The sequence below is a fragment of the Triturus cristatus genome, chromosome 4_2 (genome assembly GCF_964204655.1).
Source record: "Triturus cristatus chromosome 4_2, aTriCri1.1, whole genome shotgun sequence".
NCBI lineage: Eukaryota > Metazoa > Chordata > Amphibia > Caudata > Salamandridae > Triturus > Triturus cristatus.
Window position 1 is genome coordinate 49,656,848 of NC_140586.1, and position 20,531 is coordinate 49,677,378.

Consider the following 20,531-nt stretch of genomic DNA (forward strand, 5'->3'; position numbering starts at 1 on the left):
TGTCCAGCCAATCAGTGAACACATTTACGTAAATCAAACATGTCTTTGCAGCTCTCCGATCCGCAATCCATGAGCATTTTGCCATGTCCTTTAATGACAGACACACTTCTTAACACCTTTGATCCCGATCAGTCTATATACTTTTTCCATTCGCACTCCTCGGCCTAAGCACCTCTTCCTCCTTATAGGGTTAGAAGACGCTCCCTCGCCCCCGCTCCTCTGTGGTGCGTGCACACCACTGGTTCTTTTTCTTCTGCTTTTGCCTTGACTTGTAACTGATTTTAATTTGTGCCTGAGCAAAAAAGGATATAGGTCACAGTCAGGCCATTTGAGTCTGTCGCAGCACTGCGAAATGGACGCAGACCGGTTGATCATACCGCACCGTGAGCAGTTAGGCCAAAGTTGGTACATAACGTGTGCTGCGTACACTGGCACCTTGTTCCTAGCGCCTGTGCAAACCTTCTTGTTTACGAAAGCAGAGACACCATCTTCTCATCAGACCCAAGAATATGCCTAGCTTCCAAAGTACACACAGTTCAAAGCAGTTTCAACCCCATACACAACATCATGACCGGGCAAAATAAAGAAGAAAATACTAGGAGTATCAGAAAGAACTGGATACAAAATGTGTCGGGGGGGGGGGGGAGGTGTATCATTCCCGGTAGACACGGGAGATAGACTCTTTGACAAAGAAAGAGAGGATGGCTGTTTCTCTTTCTCGCACTTAGCTTACAGTATTGGGATAGCGTTTGACACAAGCAGCGCCCCCAAACGGTTAAAGTAATCGGTTTTAAAGAAACTGGTTTACAGTAATCGAATGTGAATTAGATCATTTCAGAAACCATCTGACTTAAGGTAACAAGTACGGATCAAGATAACCTCTTCATGGGATCAGAAACCAGTAGCAGGCTGGAGTACGACAGCTTCAATGTCGTAGCTCTGCTCAGTCCATTGGGGGTCACAATTCAGTACAGCACTATACACCATGGGCTTCAGAGTTCGTGGGCAAACAGCCTGCCTCTCCCCTATCCTTCAGCAGAGAAAACTTACTGGCAGCATCTCATCAACGCAGATGCTCTCGGCTCTGCGTTCCGCATCATGCTAAACGAGGGCGGAAATCGAAACTAGTGGTGAGGAGCGGGCTGAAGGAGCCTGTCTGTGCCGCGCTGATGCGCGTGCCAGACACCGACAGGAATGGGCGGAGCAAAGGCGGGACATTTTTATTTTATTTATTGGATTTATATAGCGCACAGCTACCCGGAGGTTTCCCGGCGCATAACCCGCCTTTGCCCAATTGCGTGCTGGCTTTAAAAAAAAAAAAACGCATGCAAAAGCCAATGGCAGCCGCAGAAAGCAAAACCACATGTACGAGCGTGGTCAGCTTTCTGAGGCCCGTACAAGAGAGACCTAAGAAAAACTGTTTTAAAAGTGAAAGCGTTTATGTTCTATGTTACAGAAATGCTTAATAGATCTATCTATGTATTTTAAATGGGGAAAAAACAATGCAATTTTAGCCGTGGTGGAGATATATATATATATATATATATATATCTATTTTATCTACTGGCGGTCGCCAGTAGATAGTTCTAGTTACAACCTAGTTTCCATAGGAAATCTCAAAATTCTATTTTGAATAACTTTGGCGCCGGTTGACGAATCCTCGCGAATTTTTCAAGACTAATGGGGCGCTCCGTTCAGCTCCTACCCTGAAAGTCTCGGGGAGATTCGTCAAGTGGGGGCCGAGAAAAAGAGGGGGTCCCAAAACGCCTTTTCCCCATGCATTTTTCCATAGGACCTTTAGTCGCAGCTAGAGCCCGAACGGCTGAACAGAATTACGTGAAATTTGGCAGAGAGGTAGCCATAAGGTCAAGGAATTGCCTTTTGCAGGTCTGGTGTAAATCTGTTCAGTATTTCCTGAGAAAATAGCATTTAAAAGCATATCAATATCTATACTCGCGCACCGTGCGCGCACTGTGCGCCCACCCTGCCGTGCGCGAGCGCAATTCTGATTGGTTGTTAGATGTCGGTAAACATTCGAATCGGTCGAAACCAGAAAGTGTCGGCCGCCATTTTGTCTCTCGCAGTCTGAGGGGGTGAAAAAAAAAGGTGGAGAACGTGAAAAGTGGGCAGAGTGGACAGTTCCTGACCCCCTAGCCTTGGTCAGGGGGTCACAGAAGGACCCCCAAGTGCGAAAAAAACAATTTTTTTTTTTTTTTAAAAATCGCGAGGTGCGCGCACGGTGCGCGCACGGCGAACTGTGGGTGCTCGGTGCGCGAAGCGCACCAAGCGCCCACAGCGCGCGCACGGTGCGCGCACGGTGAAAAACCTGAAAAAAATAAATAATAATAAAGACATAACTTAGCATTTAAAAAAACTTACAAATTCACTGAAAAAAACATAGGTTTCACACACGTTCTAGTTACGAATTAGCATTTAAAAAACCTTGCAAATTCACTTTAAAAAACCATAGGTTTCACACGTTATAGTTAGCTGGACATTTCACTCGTAAAAAACCAATGAAATTCCCCCGTTATAGTTAGTGCAGGCAACTATTCTGATGACATCACTGATGACATATGTGTCTTTATGAAAAATAAATATTTGTAATATATGTATAGCTAAAGATTAATGGAAGACGACATGGGTAAATAAGTGTCTAAATACAGTGATGTAATATCTGACGTCATCAGCAGAGGATTGCGGTCGCGTGAGTTATAGTTGCCTGCACTAACTATAACGCGGGAAATTTCATTGGTTTTTTACGAGTGAAATGTCCAGCTAACTGTAACATGTGTGAAACCTATGGTTTTTTTAAGTGAATTATATATATACATACACACACGTACGTGCATGCATGCATGCTCCGGTGTCCCTGCGGGTGGGCGGGACTATTCAGTGCTTATGACTATTGAGGAGAATCCCCTGGAAGAGAAATAAACATTGGCTCTTTACATGTTTTTTACCTAATTTTGCATCTCTCACGCCACTGGTTGCTGTGACTACTGTATTGTTTATTAAAATTCCAATAAAGATGGTAAAAAAAGAAAAAGAATAACCTTCCCTATAAATTCTAGACCACCTGTTACTTTGCTTTTAGAAATAAATTAAAAACATATGACACACTGATGACTTACACAATGCTTTAGCGCCAAGAAACTTGTGAGTATATGCTGCACTTTTACACTACAACTTTCACCTGAACAAGTACTTTAATAAACACTGACCTGTGAGATCCCTGAGAAGACAGCTTTGTCCACATTGACCAGCCCTACACCTTCATGCCAGACATCAGCAGACCATGAGGCACACCAGTGATGAACCCAACAGTGGCCTAAGAAGGAAAACAAGGTCGAGATGTTTTATAGAGGAAAGAAGAGAGAGTACACGGCCAAACATTTTGCTTTAGGTCTTTGGTCTCCTCACCTGTAGGTTCAAAGAGATCCTCCGGTGACATACTGTCCACAAAACCAATCCGGGAAAGGTCCCCACAAAACTGCTTTGAAACCGAATTTTTGGGACAGGAGGCGACCCCCTTTGGGACATGCTTGATCATCTCCATCCATTCAGGCGAGGGGTCAAACCTCTGCAGCGCCCCCTGCCCATGAGGGCTCCCATTCCCGGTGTTACAAAGAGAGCAACGCCTTTGCGGGTCACTGTAGACAAAGAAACCATAGGGCCATGAAGTTGGTATGGAGAGTATAAATAGGGCAAATCGTGCCAAACTATTTGGCAAAGCCTGCATCGTCTGGCTAAACCGGTTCAGTCCTCTCCACTGTAACCTGTCCACATCCTAAATACTGCTTCTATCTACTACACACATTCAGATTCTGGAAAGCACTATCACTAGAAGCCATTAGGAAACCTTTATATTTCTAACATACTTCTGTACACTCATATTATGCAAACTCTCCTTTCTCCAACAATGCACTCATGACTACAACATTGCACTTTTGCTTATCATTATTCTTGTACAAGTCCTGCCACCAATTATCTTACTCTGTCTCTACACTGCCAACCAAACTATTACTTTTCACGTCCCACTCCACTATGGACATACTACCTTGTACATGAAGCAGGGGCTTTCTCTTCCGGGGGAGCAGGAAGTCCTTCTGCCAGTTTAGCAGGTTCTCCTTCGTCCGTGGTGCTCTCCCCGGCAGCCACATTGCCATCCGCTGCAAAGGAAAAACGAAGACAACCAGTAACAATCCTGTTCTTTAAAAAAAAAAAAAAAAAAGCTTACAAAGCGTGGCAACAATCAAACAACATAATACTAGAGCGGAAAAAATATGAGGTGAAATGGTTTAGTGACATGACAGAGGTAGAAGGTATGTTCGGGACAAACAATGCTGGCTTTGAGTAGAAGGTCCTTCTTCCAAAATCTGTTGGCATACATTAAGTCAAATATGTTTTTTGGTGCTTCTATAGGCATTTGGCAGCACATACACGCATGTCCCTTTTTACACAACATACACAGAATTTAGTATTACATTTTCAAATCTATTGAATTAAAAATCTTAAAGCAGACCAGCTCAGTAAAACAAGGGACAAAACGTGCAATCATGTGAAGAAGCAAAGAGTATACTCTCATGGAAAAATGGGATACATTTTTAATTCTTTCTAGGTTTAGCTCAGGTATAATTATACTACTATGAAGTGCTTCCATGAAGTCCACCATATTTGTTGATATATTCATATTTATTTAAATACTAACGCACTGTATTTTCAAGAAGGCCACCGTATGTCTAGACACAAGTTTCCCATATGCTCAAAAAAGCTATTGTTCAATGTAGTGAAGAATGCATTATTAATTTCCTTTCTTACCGATTTTAATATGCTTCACAAACTGTTGAGTACTCTACAACCAACAAAATGCAGCACCTTAGAAACTTTCAAGATGGCAAACAAGAAAAGCATAATATATACTGGTGCCCTTACTTGCAAGTTACATGGAGGATGGTAAAGGTCTAAATTCTACAAGCTCAACTCAACACTCCAAGTGACACACTGACAGCAAAAATAACCGCTATCCAACATATGACCAACAACAGAATCTAAACAAGCATTTGCAATGCAATAGGTCTCACATTTACGCGAGTTTAAGCTATTGGCATTGTAAAAGACTGAGTTTTAAGATCCAAAACATAAATAAAAGGCAGTCAATTACAATGCCACTAGCACAAACTTGCGTAAATGCAAGACCTATTGCACTGCAAATGGTAGGCATCATGGACAACGGGGAGGGAGGGAGGGTGTAAAGAAGGCACGGACAATAGGAGGGTGGTGTTAAAGAAGGAACAGACAACGGGAGGGTGGTGGGTGTTAAAGAAGGAACGGACAACGGGAGGGAGGGCGGGGTGAAGGCACGGACAACAGGAGGGAGGGTAAAGAAGGCACAGAGCGGGGCTAAAGAAGGCACAGAGGTAAAGGCGGCACGGGAGTAAAGAAGGGGTGGGTTGTAAAGAAGGCACCAGAGCACGTCGTGCCTGCAGCAAGAGAAACTTGATAAAGAAAATAGTGCTTAAGGACTAAATAACAGATACTGTGTAAAAGGGCCAATCGCCATGGGATGTGACAGACAAATGAAGATGAGGAGGGACTAACAATCAGTTTTACGAATCAGAAGCCAGCATTTAGGAAGTATAATGACAAGTCAATGGCACATTGGGGGAGGGGGGGGGGGGCTTCTATTCGCTACTACACCTCAACAAGTGTTGCAGAGTAGCGCATGCGCACCAACTCTAGGCTCGACCTAAAAATGTACATTATACAAATGACTAAGATTGGCATGGTGGAATTACTGACCTTACAAAATATACACTAATTACATTTACAATTCTATCCCACTAGGTTATTCATGGTTTATTCTTAAATTTACACCCCGGTACCTGAACACTGCAAATATTGATATAATACTCCAATACAGTGATGACACTAGACCTCACACATTTCAGCAATAATGCAGAAGGTGCACAAATGACGCAAGGTCTAATGTATAGAGTCAGAATGCCACAGAGCATTGAGAAGACAAATTTTGATTTGCTAACAACTGACTACATACACCTGACATAATACTTGCTAAACTTCTCAACCTAATTCTACAAGATCAATGATAATATTTTATTCTTTCACTGCATCTCAATTGGAAACAGTCTTTTCATGTGTAACCTATACAATTACAAACAGCGCCACTGTTGAGACTGTAAGCCTATGCTTTCACTTGGTTATTTTTCAACAATCAAGTTGACTCCTGTAGTTATTATTTACAGCTCAGTTACTTATTTTAGGGCTATGGTAACCATATATCCCTTCCATAACACAACACTTATAACGTAAATAAAAGAAAAGTAATTTATACATTAAAGATTGCAGCTAAGCGTACTTCTTAATCCATTACCCTGAATTGTATTAATCTTTTTGTATAGCAATTGCATGAGTCAAATAAAAAAAACACACTTCCCCATTGTCAGAGTCAGATCACCAAACATTCTTTTTCTCAGTTCAGTAATAATTCGGGACAACCCAGGGGAAAAACCAGGGGACCACCTAACTGTATTGTCCTCCTCTGATTAAAGAGCTGCATCTTCCAATCAGAAGAAGCTTATTAGTTTATAGAGCAATTTATGTAGTTGTGGCAGACAACTCATCGACATTTCAGTCTCTATAGGTCTGAAAAGTACATGGGACCATCTTCAGGTTCAAGTATCGAGTTGTACAATACAGTTGACTATATATATATATATATATATATATATATATATATATATATATATATATATATACATATACACACACACATATATATACACACACATACATACATACATATACACACATATATACTAAAACCATTAAAAAAATACAAGAAAAAATAATAATGCTACAATACACAGGTATAGAGTGGAAGGAAGCAAGCCCATTGAATCAAAGATGTGAATCAAGCCCAGCCACAAAGCAATATACCCATAGAGACAATGGTCACCATATGTGCAAACCCAAAAAACATCACCTGATTAAGAACTATGAAGAATCTACCTACAATCAATAATGCCTAAGACCAAATCTTAACAATTGAGCTGAATTTCGAAATACCTTAGCAGAGTCACAAGAAGGAACAGTTTCAGATCTGTAACTCCAGTTCTCTCATAGAGGAATCTACTTTGAAATCCCAATCACTGAATAGTCCTGCCCACGTGCAGGGATCCCGGAGCACTTTTTCACAATATATCTTCTTAAGTGTGGATGAAGGCCTCCAAAGTCACTTAAGAGAGAAAAATATTATGCAGCCTATAGGAGCAAGATACAATGGCCCAAGTCTTCATCTTGTACTTAATAAAAAAAATTAAAAAAAAAGGGGGCCAGGAGAATTATATGTGTATATAATTTCATGATATTTTTGGAAAACAGAATAAATATCTTACACAACCCCTTTTTTGATAAGAGTATAGAGATGAAGGGACAGTGTAGCCTCATAGGCTGCCATAGGAGTTAAAAACAGAGACCATGCCTTTAAGAGCCCAGAGACCACCAGTATCCCATCATGCTCCGAAGAAGGCAGTTGCTTCAATTCTTTTTGAGGCGATGCGTGTATAAGGATATGTAGGTACCATGGATGACTTTGTCCACTTCACCGGGGAGGAGGGAGGGTTGCTTATAAGTTCAATGGTGTTTCAACTAAGATCATTAGAGTTACAGGTAAGTAACTGTTCCTTCTCTCGTAGGGGATATCCACTGATAGTCTTAAACACTGAAAAGATTAGCAAGCCCATCCTTGCAAACAGCAGTGGTGAAGACAGATGAATGAGTAAGGTAGCCATTTAAGTAAATAGATTTTTAAGGGACGCCTGTCCTACTTAAGCATGTACTCAAGCATCCGAGTGTAGGCAGTAGAGTTTGTTTAATATGCAAAACAGATCTCCACATGGCTGCTTTGCAAATATCCGCTACTGGGATATTCCTCATTAAAGCCGCAGTAGCCACATAACCCTAGCGGAGTGTGCTTTTGGTGTAGTAGATAGTGGTAGCTTTTTGATATCACAACAGGATACAGGACACTATCCACCTTGAAATGGATTGTTTGGAAGCAGCTAACCGTGTCCGGACTGTACCATAGTAGATAAGTAATTGGTTCGCTCTATGGATGCCCTGTGTCTTATCTAGATTAAACTTCAAGACTCTTCTGACTACTAGAGAATGAAGTGTTCTTTCAGCTGGAGTAGAGGGATTCTGAAAGATGGTCTGATTAACATGGAAATCCGAAATAACCTTAGGAAGAAATCGTGGGTTAGTCCTCATGACTACTTTGTTAGAGTGAAAGACTGTATGGATCGTGAGAACATAACGCTTGGATCTCGCTAACCCTGTGGGCTGATGTTATTGTTACAAGGAAAGCTGTTTTCCAAGAGATGTTACAGGGATGCCTTGTGAATGGGTTCGAAATGATCCTTTATAAGCCTATGGACTAGGTTTAGTTTCACAGGGAGGTAATGAGTGTCTAATGGGAGGGAAAACCTTCAACCCTACTAAAAACAAATCCTTGATTACAGGGACTTTGAAAAAAAAAAAAAAAAAAAAGGTTTGTGAAGGACATTTTCTCTAGGCAGTAAGGGCTGCCAAGTGAACCTTTATGAAAGAGAATTGCGCCATGAGCCATTTACCCATGGTTTGGCCCTCGTGTGACTAGGGCCTGGACCTCATCCCTCTCTGCTTTTTGAGGTAGTACATGCTGGTTGTATAGTCCATCTGAACAAGCAGGGACTTGGTTTTGAACGACGGATGAAACTCCTTCAGCGCCAGATGGGGTGCAAGTACTTTGAGGAGATTGATGTGATAAGTCATCTCTCTCTCTGACCACTCTCCCTGAATTTGTAGGTGATCCATGCGGGCTCCACATCCTAGTAGTGATGTAACAATCACTATTGTTTGAGGTGGAACCTGCTGATGAAAGGGCATTCCTCAAAGCAGGTTGGTTAAAGAGCACCACCATTTCAGGGAGAGCTTTGATTGAATGTATCCTGTGTTCCCAGTTGCCCGTCATTTTGTCCCACTGGTCCTCAAGACAGTCCTGGAGAGGTCGCATATGGAGACGGATATTTAGTGTTAGGAAGATTCAGGAGGCCACTGAGCCGAGAAGAGGATACTGCTCTCACTGTTGGATGAGAGGCTCTCGTAAGAGATCGACACTTCTGAAGGATTGACAAGAGTCTCTCCTTCAAAAGACACACTCTTGCCTGTATTGTTCCAATGGAGACTCCCAGATAATGCAAGGTTTAAACCGGGGTAGGTATTGTCTTACTTGTCGAGATGAAGCCCTAACCTTTGAAGGAGAACGCAAGTCCAGGAATAATGAACTGGGCTTTCTGAGACGTAGACCCCTTGATCAGCCAATCATCTAGGTAAGGGTAGACAACGATCTGGTGCTTCCTGAGGAGGGCAGCCACCCTTGCCATGCGCTTGGAGAATGTTCTGGATGTTGACATCAGGCCAAATAGAAGTACTTGGCACTGATAGGGGTCCCGTCACACCATAAACCTCAAGACAATTTTCATGTTTTTTGGCGATTGGTATTTGAAAGTATGCATTTTGAAGGTCAATGAAACAAAGCCAATCCCCCAGGTGTAATTGGGGGATAGAGTTAATGCAATCCTCCAGGTGTAATTGGGGATAGTTAATGCAATGCCGGTATTCTGAACATTTTACGTCGAATCCACCTGTTGGCTGTATTGAGGTGGAGTATGGGTCTGAATTAGTTCTGGTCTTCACCAGGTAGTATCTGGAATAAATGCCTATTCCTCGTCTGTGAGAAACGGGTTCCACTGCCAGCTTTTGTAAGTGGAATTCGGACCGTTGCAATGGGAGATGGAAAGTGGATGTTTCAGAGTTGAGGACTGGTGAATTTGAGGCTATCTATTTTGTACAATATTCAGAAACCAGGCGTCTCGTGTTAGGTTTTGCCACTCTGCTAGTTAATGAGAAATGCCTCCCCCCCCACCAGAGTGAATAACAGAAGAGGGGGGGAATAGTAATTCAGTGCTGAGACCTTGATGGTTGTTTACCCCATGGAGTAGGCTGCTGGGTGGATCTTCCCCCTACTCTGCTTACGTTGGTATTGTTGATAAGGTCGTTGTGCTGTGGTTGTTAGAGACCCTAATACCACTGAGGGGGTTTAAACCCTCTGTGTATAGAAACGGCGTTGATAGGGCCTGAAGATTTTCATTGTTCTTTAGGTTTCTCTAAGCCCACTGCCTTAAGAGTCCATTTCAGCCGTCCTTCATGCCATCTCATCATCAGTGTGGCTTCCAAAGAGGGTAAAACCGGAGAATGGTAGATTCAGTATTCTCTGAGACTCTGGTTTGAGGGATGTGAGGCTGAGACAATAATGCCTCCACAGAGCAACACCGTGGCAGTATTAATGTGCTGCTAATAGGAAAACTCGTGCTGCAGCACTTACAACTTGATTGGAAACCATTAAGACTTCATTAAGAATTTCCAAGAATTCCTACCGTTTGTGCTAAATGAATTCCCACAGTGACCTAGAATATCTGCAGAGAAGGGCAGTGGCAATGGCATCCTTCATGGTTGTTTCCACACTGCTGCAAACTTTACGACCAATACAGTCTAGTTTTCAGATCTCCTTATCAGGAGGTACTGTAGACGTAGTAGTGGCATGGTGCTCTTTTGCAGCTACAACAATCACTGAGTCTGGAGACTATCATCACAGAGGAAGGGAGGATCTTGCTCCAGAAAACAAGATCGGTAAAACACCACAACAAGTAAATCAGAGGATGGTCCAACATAGATCGAGGATCAAGCAAAAAATCCAAATAGCACCCATGGTTACACATTTCATTGTAAAACACTCCGAAAAAGATTTCATCTGGACAGTCCTGTCAGGAATTAAACCACCACCTAGAGGTGGAGATGTAGAAACCCTACTGAGGAAAATAAGAGACATATCTAATCATGAAATTCAACTGTGTGGCGGAAGGTCTGAACGAGATGACTGAGCTCCATTAAGTCTTGCGCGGAGTCCTCTGTCGAGATTCGCACTGGTAATCTTGGAAAGTAACTCTTTGACTACACCAAGATTAAATGAGATTGTTTTTAAATTAACTGCATCAGATCCTAGAACCATGTGGCAGAATGTCTCAATAAATTGACAAAACCGCACCAAGTCTGGCGCGGAGTCCCCAATTACGAACTACACTGCAAATCCAGGGCAGCACTATTAACAAAATATTCTTTTCAAATATACCTCACTAGATCTAATATGGATAGCGATATATGTAAAAGACTCTTAGGTTCGAATAAAAACGATGAGTAGACATATCTTTAATTCTTATATTCCATTGTAGCTCGTAAACTACATACCCCATAATGCACCATACGAGAAGCACCACACACTTCCTGTCAAACAGGATATAGAACAACTTGAGGCCAGCAATCATTCCCAACCTTATCTTAAGGCAGGAGGATTGCTTGACAAAACGGCCCGAATGCTCTTCAGTAAGGGGAAACATCCTTAACCACGAAGGCTTTTCTACGCGTTACGTTTACAACAGTACACTTATCACGCAAACTTCTTTACCACACGTATGCCTTCCACGACCGTCTTTACCACGCAAGCTGCACTACAACCTGATCATCTTCGTCGGGTTCAGTCCATTTTTGATGTCGGCGAAGACGTGCGTTAAAGGGTAAAAATAGAAAAAGGGGGCTAAAAATAAATGCGTACGGAAAACAAAGGGGGCTTGGGGGGTCTCTCATCTCCCCCCCCCCCCCCCCGAAAAGAACATGTTAAAACGTCGGGAAGTGGTGACAATCTGCATCGTTTTAGAGGAACCGGAATGACGCTTCCTCTTTACGACGTAAGCAAAGAAGATCGAGGAGAAGACGTAAAGAGGTAAGGGGATTAAAAGTTATATATATATATATATATATATAGATTGAGGGTAACGGGCAGGGGTAATAATAATGAATGGGGAGTCACGTAAGGGTACAAGGGAGGGGTATAACCTTTACCAAGAATATTCCATTACCATGCAATTATGCGTGGAAAAGGAATATTCGTGGCAAAGGTTGTGCGTGTAAATAGCATTCCGTTGTAACGCATGCGTGGTAAAGGCATGTGTTGCAAAGGAATGCATTGTAACGGCATACAACCTTCAGTAAGTAATGTACGCGTGCGTTACAGACTGTTTATAATAATGCCCCATTATGTATACAAAAGCGCGAGACAAACCGCAATTCGTTACCCTTTCAGAGACACGGCGTGTACAGTTAAAATACGCTACTCACAGATAAATACGGCTATGAGTGCACCCGCTCTCAAGTAAGTGCATTTAACTATTAATGGCTGTAGTTTTATAAACGAGGCAAACGACGAGCAATCACAATAACAATCGCCCACTCACTCTTATTCCAGCAAGCGTGGTTTTTGACCCGTTTCTGGAAAATCAAATTGAACCCAACAGTACGAAGAGCATACTTAGAAAAACTACTCCTCCAGTCGCTTTGTGCAGTATTAAACGTAAGTTTTAGGACACCATAAACTCGTTTAGATGGGACAGTTAGCCATAAAGAAGGCGAAGCTCACTTAAAATGTCCTGGTCTTTTTAGGTCCTGAAAATAAAGATACCCGACATTCGACCCAAGCACCAGAAGTGCAGTTATTCCAACTTCAGGTACTATGAACTCAATAAGAAGTTTAAAAAAAACTAAATACAGAGAAAAGGGACGTTTTGTCTTTAGGTAATACATTTGTATTCAATTTTACCCACAGGTTACACCGTGCTTTAGCCCTGATGAAAATCCCGTGAATAATCCTTGGGATTCGAAACGCGTCAGCTACTTCCATCTTTCGCCACAAAGGGTTTCCAGAAATTTCTGGACCTCTGGAGAGGGCAAACAATGTTGTACAGACCCCCCCAGAGTAGGAACTTTTGTCCCGTATGGGTGCAGTTCCTCAAATATTGCCTAGTTATAGGGTCTTATGGAATTGCTCAGTATTAGTTCCAAAGACTAGTACAAGGCTGGTGTAATTGTTTGAAACTTTTGAATCATACTAATTCATGTTGTAGGTAATTTAGGTTTGTAGAACTGTATTGTCACATCAGTGTATTTTCACTATTCATTAAGCACCTTTATATAATGTATGTGTTTTGTATTTGGAATGTATTCAACTCAGCCATGAGTCAAATGTTTGTAGAATGTGTTAACATGATAAAGAATGTTAGTCACATACGAAAAGCATAATAACCAGAAGGCCTTTGCTTTTACCCGCCTAAATAAATAGCAGTAAAAAACTGACAGCCAGGTTATTTTGTCTTTTTACCTAATTTGTACATATACGTCCATACCTGGCTTCTCTTGGACGAAAACCCCCCCTTGTTCCTTTGCCTTCATGGTGGCCAGTGCTGCCTGACGGAAGACAACTTTTCAACTGGTAAGGATGTAATTTTGTCACCAATCTGCAACCTAATCTGTTCAGCAATATCACGGTCATTAGATAGTTGTGGTATACCTTCTGTGGAAAGTGAGGTTTTCAGCAGCCGATCGTCTAAGTAAAGATAAAATGAATATTTTCTTATTAGGTGAGCCGCTACTATATGCATGCGGTTTGAAAACACGTGTGGCGCAGATTTTAGGCCAAAAAGAGAGTAATGTGTATTAATGATGCTAGTTTCCTATTTGATTTCTAATAGGAAACGTCTTTGATTTCTAAAACATCTTCCATGGGAACAAGCTATAAAAATTTAGAAATAAGAGTCCTTTAGGTCTACTGCGCAAAACTATTCTTTTTTTTCTCAGATGCGGGTAAATATGATGAAGGTAAAACTGCAAAAAGTTTTGTTTTTGATATATTTTTGTACCTCCAGTCTAATATGGGTCTGAATTTTCTTTCTGGTCCTTTGCTTATGAGAAAATAGCTAGAGTATACTGCTAGACCTTTTTGGTCTAAAGGAATAGGTTCACAAACTCCTTACTTTAACACGTTAGAAGTGTCTTTCCTAAGTACAGTTGGTGCTTTGCAGCTCGTTTTGGTTGGATCTTCGAAGGGATGACTTAGAAATGTAGAACATATTCATGATCTACAATATTTAGCATCTATTTGCCATATGCAAGACACCCCCCCCCCCACCCACCAATGGAGTGGGTAAAAAAAATAAAAATAAAATGGGTGGTGGGGGTATTAGTCAATGCCTTGAGCCAGATGATGGTCTTCCTCAAGAAGACCGATTTGGAATGGTTTGTTTTTGTTTTAGATGGTCAGTACAGGTAGGAGTTCCTGCAACTGCAAGAGTATACTGCTGTTATTGTTGTTTGAAAGACCAGCGTGGGAGTTTGAACCCTACAATGATAAAATCTGCGATCTCTCGGTCTGTACTGTGATCTGTAGAATTGAATCTGCTACTGGAATCCAATTCCTTTAATCTTTTGCATTTCTTTGCCTGGGTACTGTCCGAATAGATTTCCCCCAAATTAGCAGGTTCATAATTTTTTACTGCGTCCCTGGCTTTAGAGTTTTTGGACATAGCCATAAGATCTTCTCATAGATATGACGTGGAAATATCTAGTTGCTGCTAATTCAGTTGAATTTACAGCAGCAGCAATAATTTGGTTGTTTTTCTTGCAGCATTTCTGTAAATTCGGCTGGTGTTTTGGTAGGTCTTTGATGAAGGAACGTATTCCTTTACATATTTCTCATTGGTACCGATCAAGAAGGGTAGTAGTACTTGCATTTTCAAGATGCAAGACATCTCTTCTGCATACCTTTTCTTTCAACAGCGTCTATGCGCTTACTTTCCTGATTCGAAGCCGATGCAGTCTCTGGAGCCGATGCAAGTCTTCTCACAGAGGTTACTATGACAGAGTATGGTTTCAGGTCAGAGCTCAAAACTTCAGGGTGATGTGGTGGTTTATATTTATTTTTTATCAACCTTGGTTTGCTGCTTTGACTGTGGACGCGCATTCAGAGATCCACACTCGCCATTTTGCTTTCTTGCTCTCGCTACCGCCGTGAGGGGAACGGCCACAGTGGGGGAGAATACGAGCTTCTAACAGGCTCGAGAACGCCGTGAGGGAAACGGCCTCACAACTACATTACCCAGAAGCCTGGTGCTGGGCGCCCGGCTGTGAGGACATCAGCCTGCGCCCAGCCCCCTTAAAAGATCCCCAGGCACAACGCGGCGCGGGACGCGCGCGGGCGGCGCCCGGGCCAAGGGCGGGCCCGTCATCGCCAGGAGGAGGCAGGGCTGGGCCCCTTCTCTAACGCTTCTGGTCACAGGCGCACACCAGAAACTGCTGTTAACTCACTGCTGGGCTCCGGTATAAATATCTACCATGGGAAAGAAGAGTTTAGCCGCACCAAGAAGAAAGGGTAAGCAGAAACTACCCGTATCAACCCCCGCCACCCCACTGCCTAGCCTGACAGCAATAGACAAAATGTTACAGAAAACCATTGGCGTTGTTGCCACGGCAATTCAGAACACAGAAAGACGCTTATCGCTCCCACCAAGTTTGCCCCTATTTATGCATCAAGATAATTCATTGGAAAAATCATTGGACTCCCTGCTAGCCATATCCTATGTGGGGCTCCGGGTGCAGATATTAACGAGAACTGCACTAACGGAGATACCGCCTCCTGTGGCCATTTTTCAATGGATACTAGGCTGTCGTCAACCCGCCACCTTGATAGAGCCAAGCACAAACAGGGACCCTGCTCTTTCGGAACCCTTAGCCAATGATCAGATACACATAGCAGGTCTATGCCCCGATTCTGATATATTGGCCACAGATGGGGATCAAAGCACCAGCGTATCTATGCAAACTAGGGGACAGAAAGCCAAAAGGCAAAAAGCTAAGAGCAAACGGAAACCTATCGAGCCCACATTTGACAAATACAAGGACAGCCAAAACCTATCACGGAGGATTGCTGCCCCTGTAGAGCTAAATAAGGATAAGGGGGGGGGAGATCAATTCGGCGTGTTGGATTCCTCCATTATAGAAATCAACACCGCGACAGAGAATGAGGGATTTTGGGGGAGACTGGAGACATTAATAACCACTCTCCTGGGGCCAATAAATTCACAAGTCCTGAACATTGAAAAGAGGCTGAAGGAATTAAATGACCACGTTACAAAATTAGGTGTTGGGCGCATTCAAATAACTTTGCATAGTTTGGGGGTAACCACCGTAGATAAACCACAATCAAGTGGTACTAACATGAATAATAAAGGACATACTAATGATTTTTTGTTACCTCCAAAACCAAGCACAAGTAAAAACCCACCTAATACGGATCATCCAGCCAAACAGGCACCTCAACCTAAACTTATTAGGGTTGATACCCCCGTAGGTGTGGACAAAAATGTTTCCAAAAGTAATAAGGCACAATCTAGACAAAATAACATCAATACCTGTAACTCTCCCTCTTCACCTCCAGCTAAACTGGATCAGCTTATTCCACCAATTACGAGACAGATCCCGGCTCGTATCAGCCTACCTCCGGAGTGTGGAGCTTATGTCTTGGTTTTATCTAACGTGCCCAAATTAAGGAAAGACCAAGAGGAAAATTTTAATAATCTTAAAAATAGAACCCTCCATTGGCTATCCAAAAATTGTGATTTCCCGATGGAGGGCGCTGGGGAGATTATTCATACTCAAAGAGTGGGGTGGGTGGGTCCGTTGAGAAAAAAGTTTGAGGGGGACTGTAGAATTATAAACTTTAGGTCCCCGCAATGGGCGCAATGTACGCTTGCAAAAGCCCCACAACCCTCACAATGGGAATACAATACCACTCTTCTCCCTCTTGGGTACTTCTATAGGCACTTGATAGACCATGGCCCTAATTTCGGGATTAATTCCTGGGGATATAGACAGGATATGAATCCCCATATCAGAACCAACAGTCGAAGGCACCACCAGGATCAATACCCTGATTTTAGGAATGGCCCCTCATCAGGCAATGTGTTCACACCATCGGTACACCCGATGCTATATCCTTCCTATCCCGTTGCGCCCCAGTATATCCCAAGGGAGAGGCCCCACGCAGGGACTAATTTAAACTTTAACACTGCTCAGAACGAGATGAGATATATGTATAATGTCCCCACCCATAACCGGTTTGAACACGCTTTTTCAAACTTAGAAGAACTGGATTGACTGGGGAATAGCATAAGCAATATTGAATGCGCAGAGGTAACTGACACAATCGGGGTACTTCCAGATCCCATAGAAATTAATTTAACCCGACCAAAGGTCACAAAGGTTGTCACTGCCCCATCACCAGTCACTTGTGTGGATATAACAACTTTGCCAACTAATCCCAAGCAGAGTGTAAGGGATAAGCTCCCAGGTATCCCTAGTGGTTCAAACCTGTCCATCCTTAGCTGGAACGTCGCAGGATTAGACTCAAGATTGTCTGACCCTCGATAGGTCCAGCAACTGGACGGCAAAGACATCATCATGTTCCAAGAGACCTGGGCTGTAGGGAACGTGCACCTAGAAGGTTACCATTGTTTTAGCGTGCACGCCTCAAAGCCTGCCTTCGGCCGTGCAGTGGGAGTACTTTTTATTGGAATTAGGATATTGGCGGGAGGTACCTTTAAGGATTTATCAGAAGGGAACCCAAATATTCAGGTTCTTGAATATAATCGAAAGACTAAGCTTTATTTAATAAATTTTTACAATAATGATTTTTATTCCGTACCGAACAGGAACTATACAGCACTTTCCAACACCTTAGTACACCTTGAATTCAACATAGACCTAGAAGATAAGTCAGGGATCCTCATCGGGGGAGATTTTAATGCGAAAATTTTAAGGAAGCATTGGCACAAGGATAATAATCTTTTGGATCAAGCAGAACGAAGGGGCATTGAATTAGCTAAGATATTAAACGAACATATTTTAAGTAATGTTATGGAAGTTAGCCAAACCCCTGGGATGGCTTGCGCCCCTACGTTTAGAGGGAGGGACTCCCGCTCTACCATTGATTTTATTTTCACATCCCCTCACCTAACCAATCGCGTTATGGACTCTGAAGTGGTGGAGTCATCATTTGGAGATCATAACCCTCTTATAGTCATCTTACACTTGGGCCCAAGCCCGGTATATGCTAACCTAAACGGAGCTAGAGATATTACACCATCGTGCGGTGGTCTCCACTTAAAATGGAGGGGAATCGATTGCGCAGCCATACTTGATAGTGTAAAAAACGATCATCAAGAACTGATTGACTCTTGTTTATTATTTGATGGGAACTGTCATAGGATAATCACTGATTTTTGCAAATTATGTGAAACAATTAAGACCGTTTTGTCAGTTCCTTCATCTACCAAAGCGAAAGTCCCAAGGTGGTTTGATTCCGCTCGTTCAATTGCAAATAAGAGATTACGTAGAGCTTTAACGATCAAGCCAAGGAACCCTGTAGAGGTACAGACAGCTAGGAAACATTATAAACAAAAAATAGCTGAAAGGAAGGCTGCCCTACTAACGGAACAGTGGGAATCACTGGTTGTTAGCGCCAACCTAAAGAGCAGCGGCCCTTTTTGGGCCGCCGTTAGGAAAACGCGCGATATGAGCAAACATCTATCTTCAACCAGTTGTCACATAACCAGCAGTATTTGGGAGGCCCACTTTTCTAAAATATATGCCGCCCCCACTGAGGAGTTAACTTTCCCAGATTTGGGACAGCTGCAAAATTTGCATATTGACCTTTGAGGTAGAAGCAGCCATCAAAGAGAGCCTTGGTAACAAGGCACCTGGCCCAGATGGTTTCCCTATAGATGGCATAAAATACAGTCCGGATTTATGGGCACCGAACCTCCATAATGTTTTTAATAGCCTGTCAAAAGCATCTATCCCCAAGACGTGGTCTTCTAGCATCATAGTCCCAATATATAAAAAAGGTGACAGATCAGACCCAGCCAACTATCGCCCAATCTCGCTCCTGGATAACACCTTAAAACTACTTGGGCGAGTTATTTATAATAGGGTGTTAGAGTGGATAGAAGACTCAGATTTGCTGGACCCGTGTCAGATGGGATTCAGGAGCAGGGTGGGCACGGTCGAGCAGTGTTTGAAATTAAAACTGATAATTGACAAGTACAACGTCGCTCGATCATCCCCTATTTACCTTGCTTTTATGGATCTCTCATCAGCCTTCGACCTAGTCAATAGATCGAAATTATGGACTATGCTTCTTGACTACGGCTTGGATGAGGCTCTCGTACACTTTTTAGCGTACCTCCATACAGACCTCAAGGCACAAGTTAGGATTGGGTCAGGTGGTGAAGTATCTGGACCCATTAAGATCGGCAGGGGGGGTCAGACAGGGGTGCGTTTTAGCACCCCTGCTGTTTATTATTTATATTAATGGGATAGGAAAAGCATTAAAATTAGCGACTAAAGATGTGCCAACTATTCAGGGGCTTCCCTTACCAGTTTTATTATACGCAGATGATGCGGTCCTTATGGGCCGCACCCCAAATGACCTCCGTCTGCTTGTGGAAAATTTTGTCCACCATATGGAGGGTTTAGATCTGCGCGTAAATTTTAATAAGTCTTTTATAATGTCATGTGGGCCTGGGAAACGGAAACTGAACACCATACATATTGGACCTAATAAATTAGATTCTGTAAACTCTTTTACATACCTAGGGGTGGTTTTCGCTGCAAACGGCTCATGGAGTGGGCATTCTGCCCACGCCATGAGCAAGTTCTCGAAAGCCACCAATTCAATATTGAGTCTCCCACGCCCAAAGAAACTAGGAGCTACTAGTGCCATTTTAATTTTTTTTAGATTACAGTGCATTCCCGCCGCCACTTACGGGGCTGAGGTTTGGGGTTTGGGCAAAAATCCCGGCATCCAACATGAAGAGAGCCGTTTTTGTAGGAAATTATTGGGTGCCCCAATCTCATCCTCTGAATTCATTTGCCACAAAGAGCTAAATCTTCCCTATATCTGCGATTTCATTAGATCCAGACCAGCTCTATTCTGGCTGAGAATTTGGAGGAACAATGCAGCCACTTTAACTCAAGATATAATCAAAGACTGCCTTAAATGTGATCACGGCTTACTGATTCCTTGGCTCGCCGGAGTCCTAAAAACATTAAGCGCCGTAAACAGAGGCGGCCTCTTTTTTGACCCACTAAGAATTGAACCCAAAGATAAGGCAGAGGTCAAACAAGCACTTTATGCACTTTTTGACACAGAAAGAATGGAAAGGGAAATATCTAAACCCACTGTAGTCAGATATATGGAGAACGATCTGTGTTTGCAACCATTCCCACTTTATCTTACCCTACCCATGTCTAACTGGGAAAGGTCCTTGCTATTCCGCTTAAGGGTAGGCTCTGTAAAATTTTTTATTGGGTTTCCCTTTGGGTTACCATCGCTCGACAGAGTATAGGCCTTGCCCGTGTGAAGGTATTAGCACACAGAATGAGTTGCATTTTCTATTCTTCTGTAAATTTTATTTAAAATATATAAATTGGTTTTTAACACCCTATTTTAGAAAGCAAAGACCACT

At 42.6% G+C, this 20,531-nt stretch overlaps 1 protein-coding gene across 7 annotated transcripts in view; it reads right to left on the minus strand.

Annotated features, from left to right (window-relative positions):
* Positions 1-20,531, minus strand: part of KMT2D (lysine methyltransferase 2D) — a 1,389,531-nt gene that overhangs the window by 1,225,922 nt on the left and 143,078 nt on the right. For all 7 annotated transcript variants that reach the window (XM_085600422.1, XM_085600421.1, XM_085600420.1 and 4 more), the window contains exons 3-5: positions 4,061-4,172; positions 3,424-3,653; positions 3,225-3,331 (exon numbers count right to left, since the gene is read on the minus strand). In XM_085600422.1, the coding sequence (XP_085456548.1) occupies positions 3,225-3,331; positions 3,424-3,653; positions 4,061-4,172 (449 nt within the window). The remainder of the gene's footprint in view (positions 1-3,224; positions 3,332-3,423; positions 3,654-4,060; positions 4,173-20,531) is intronic.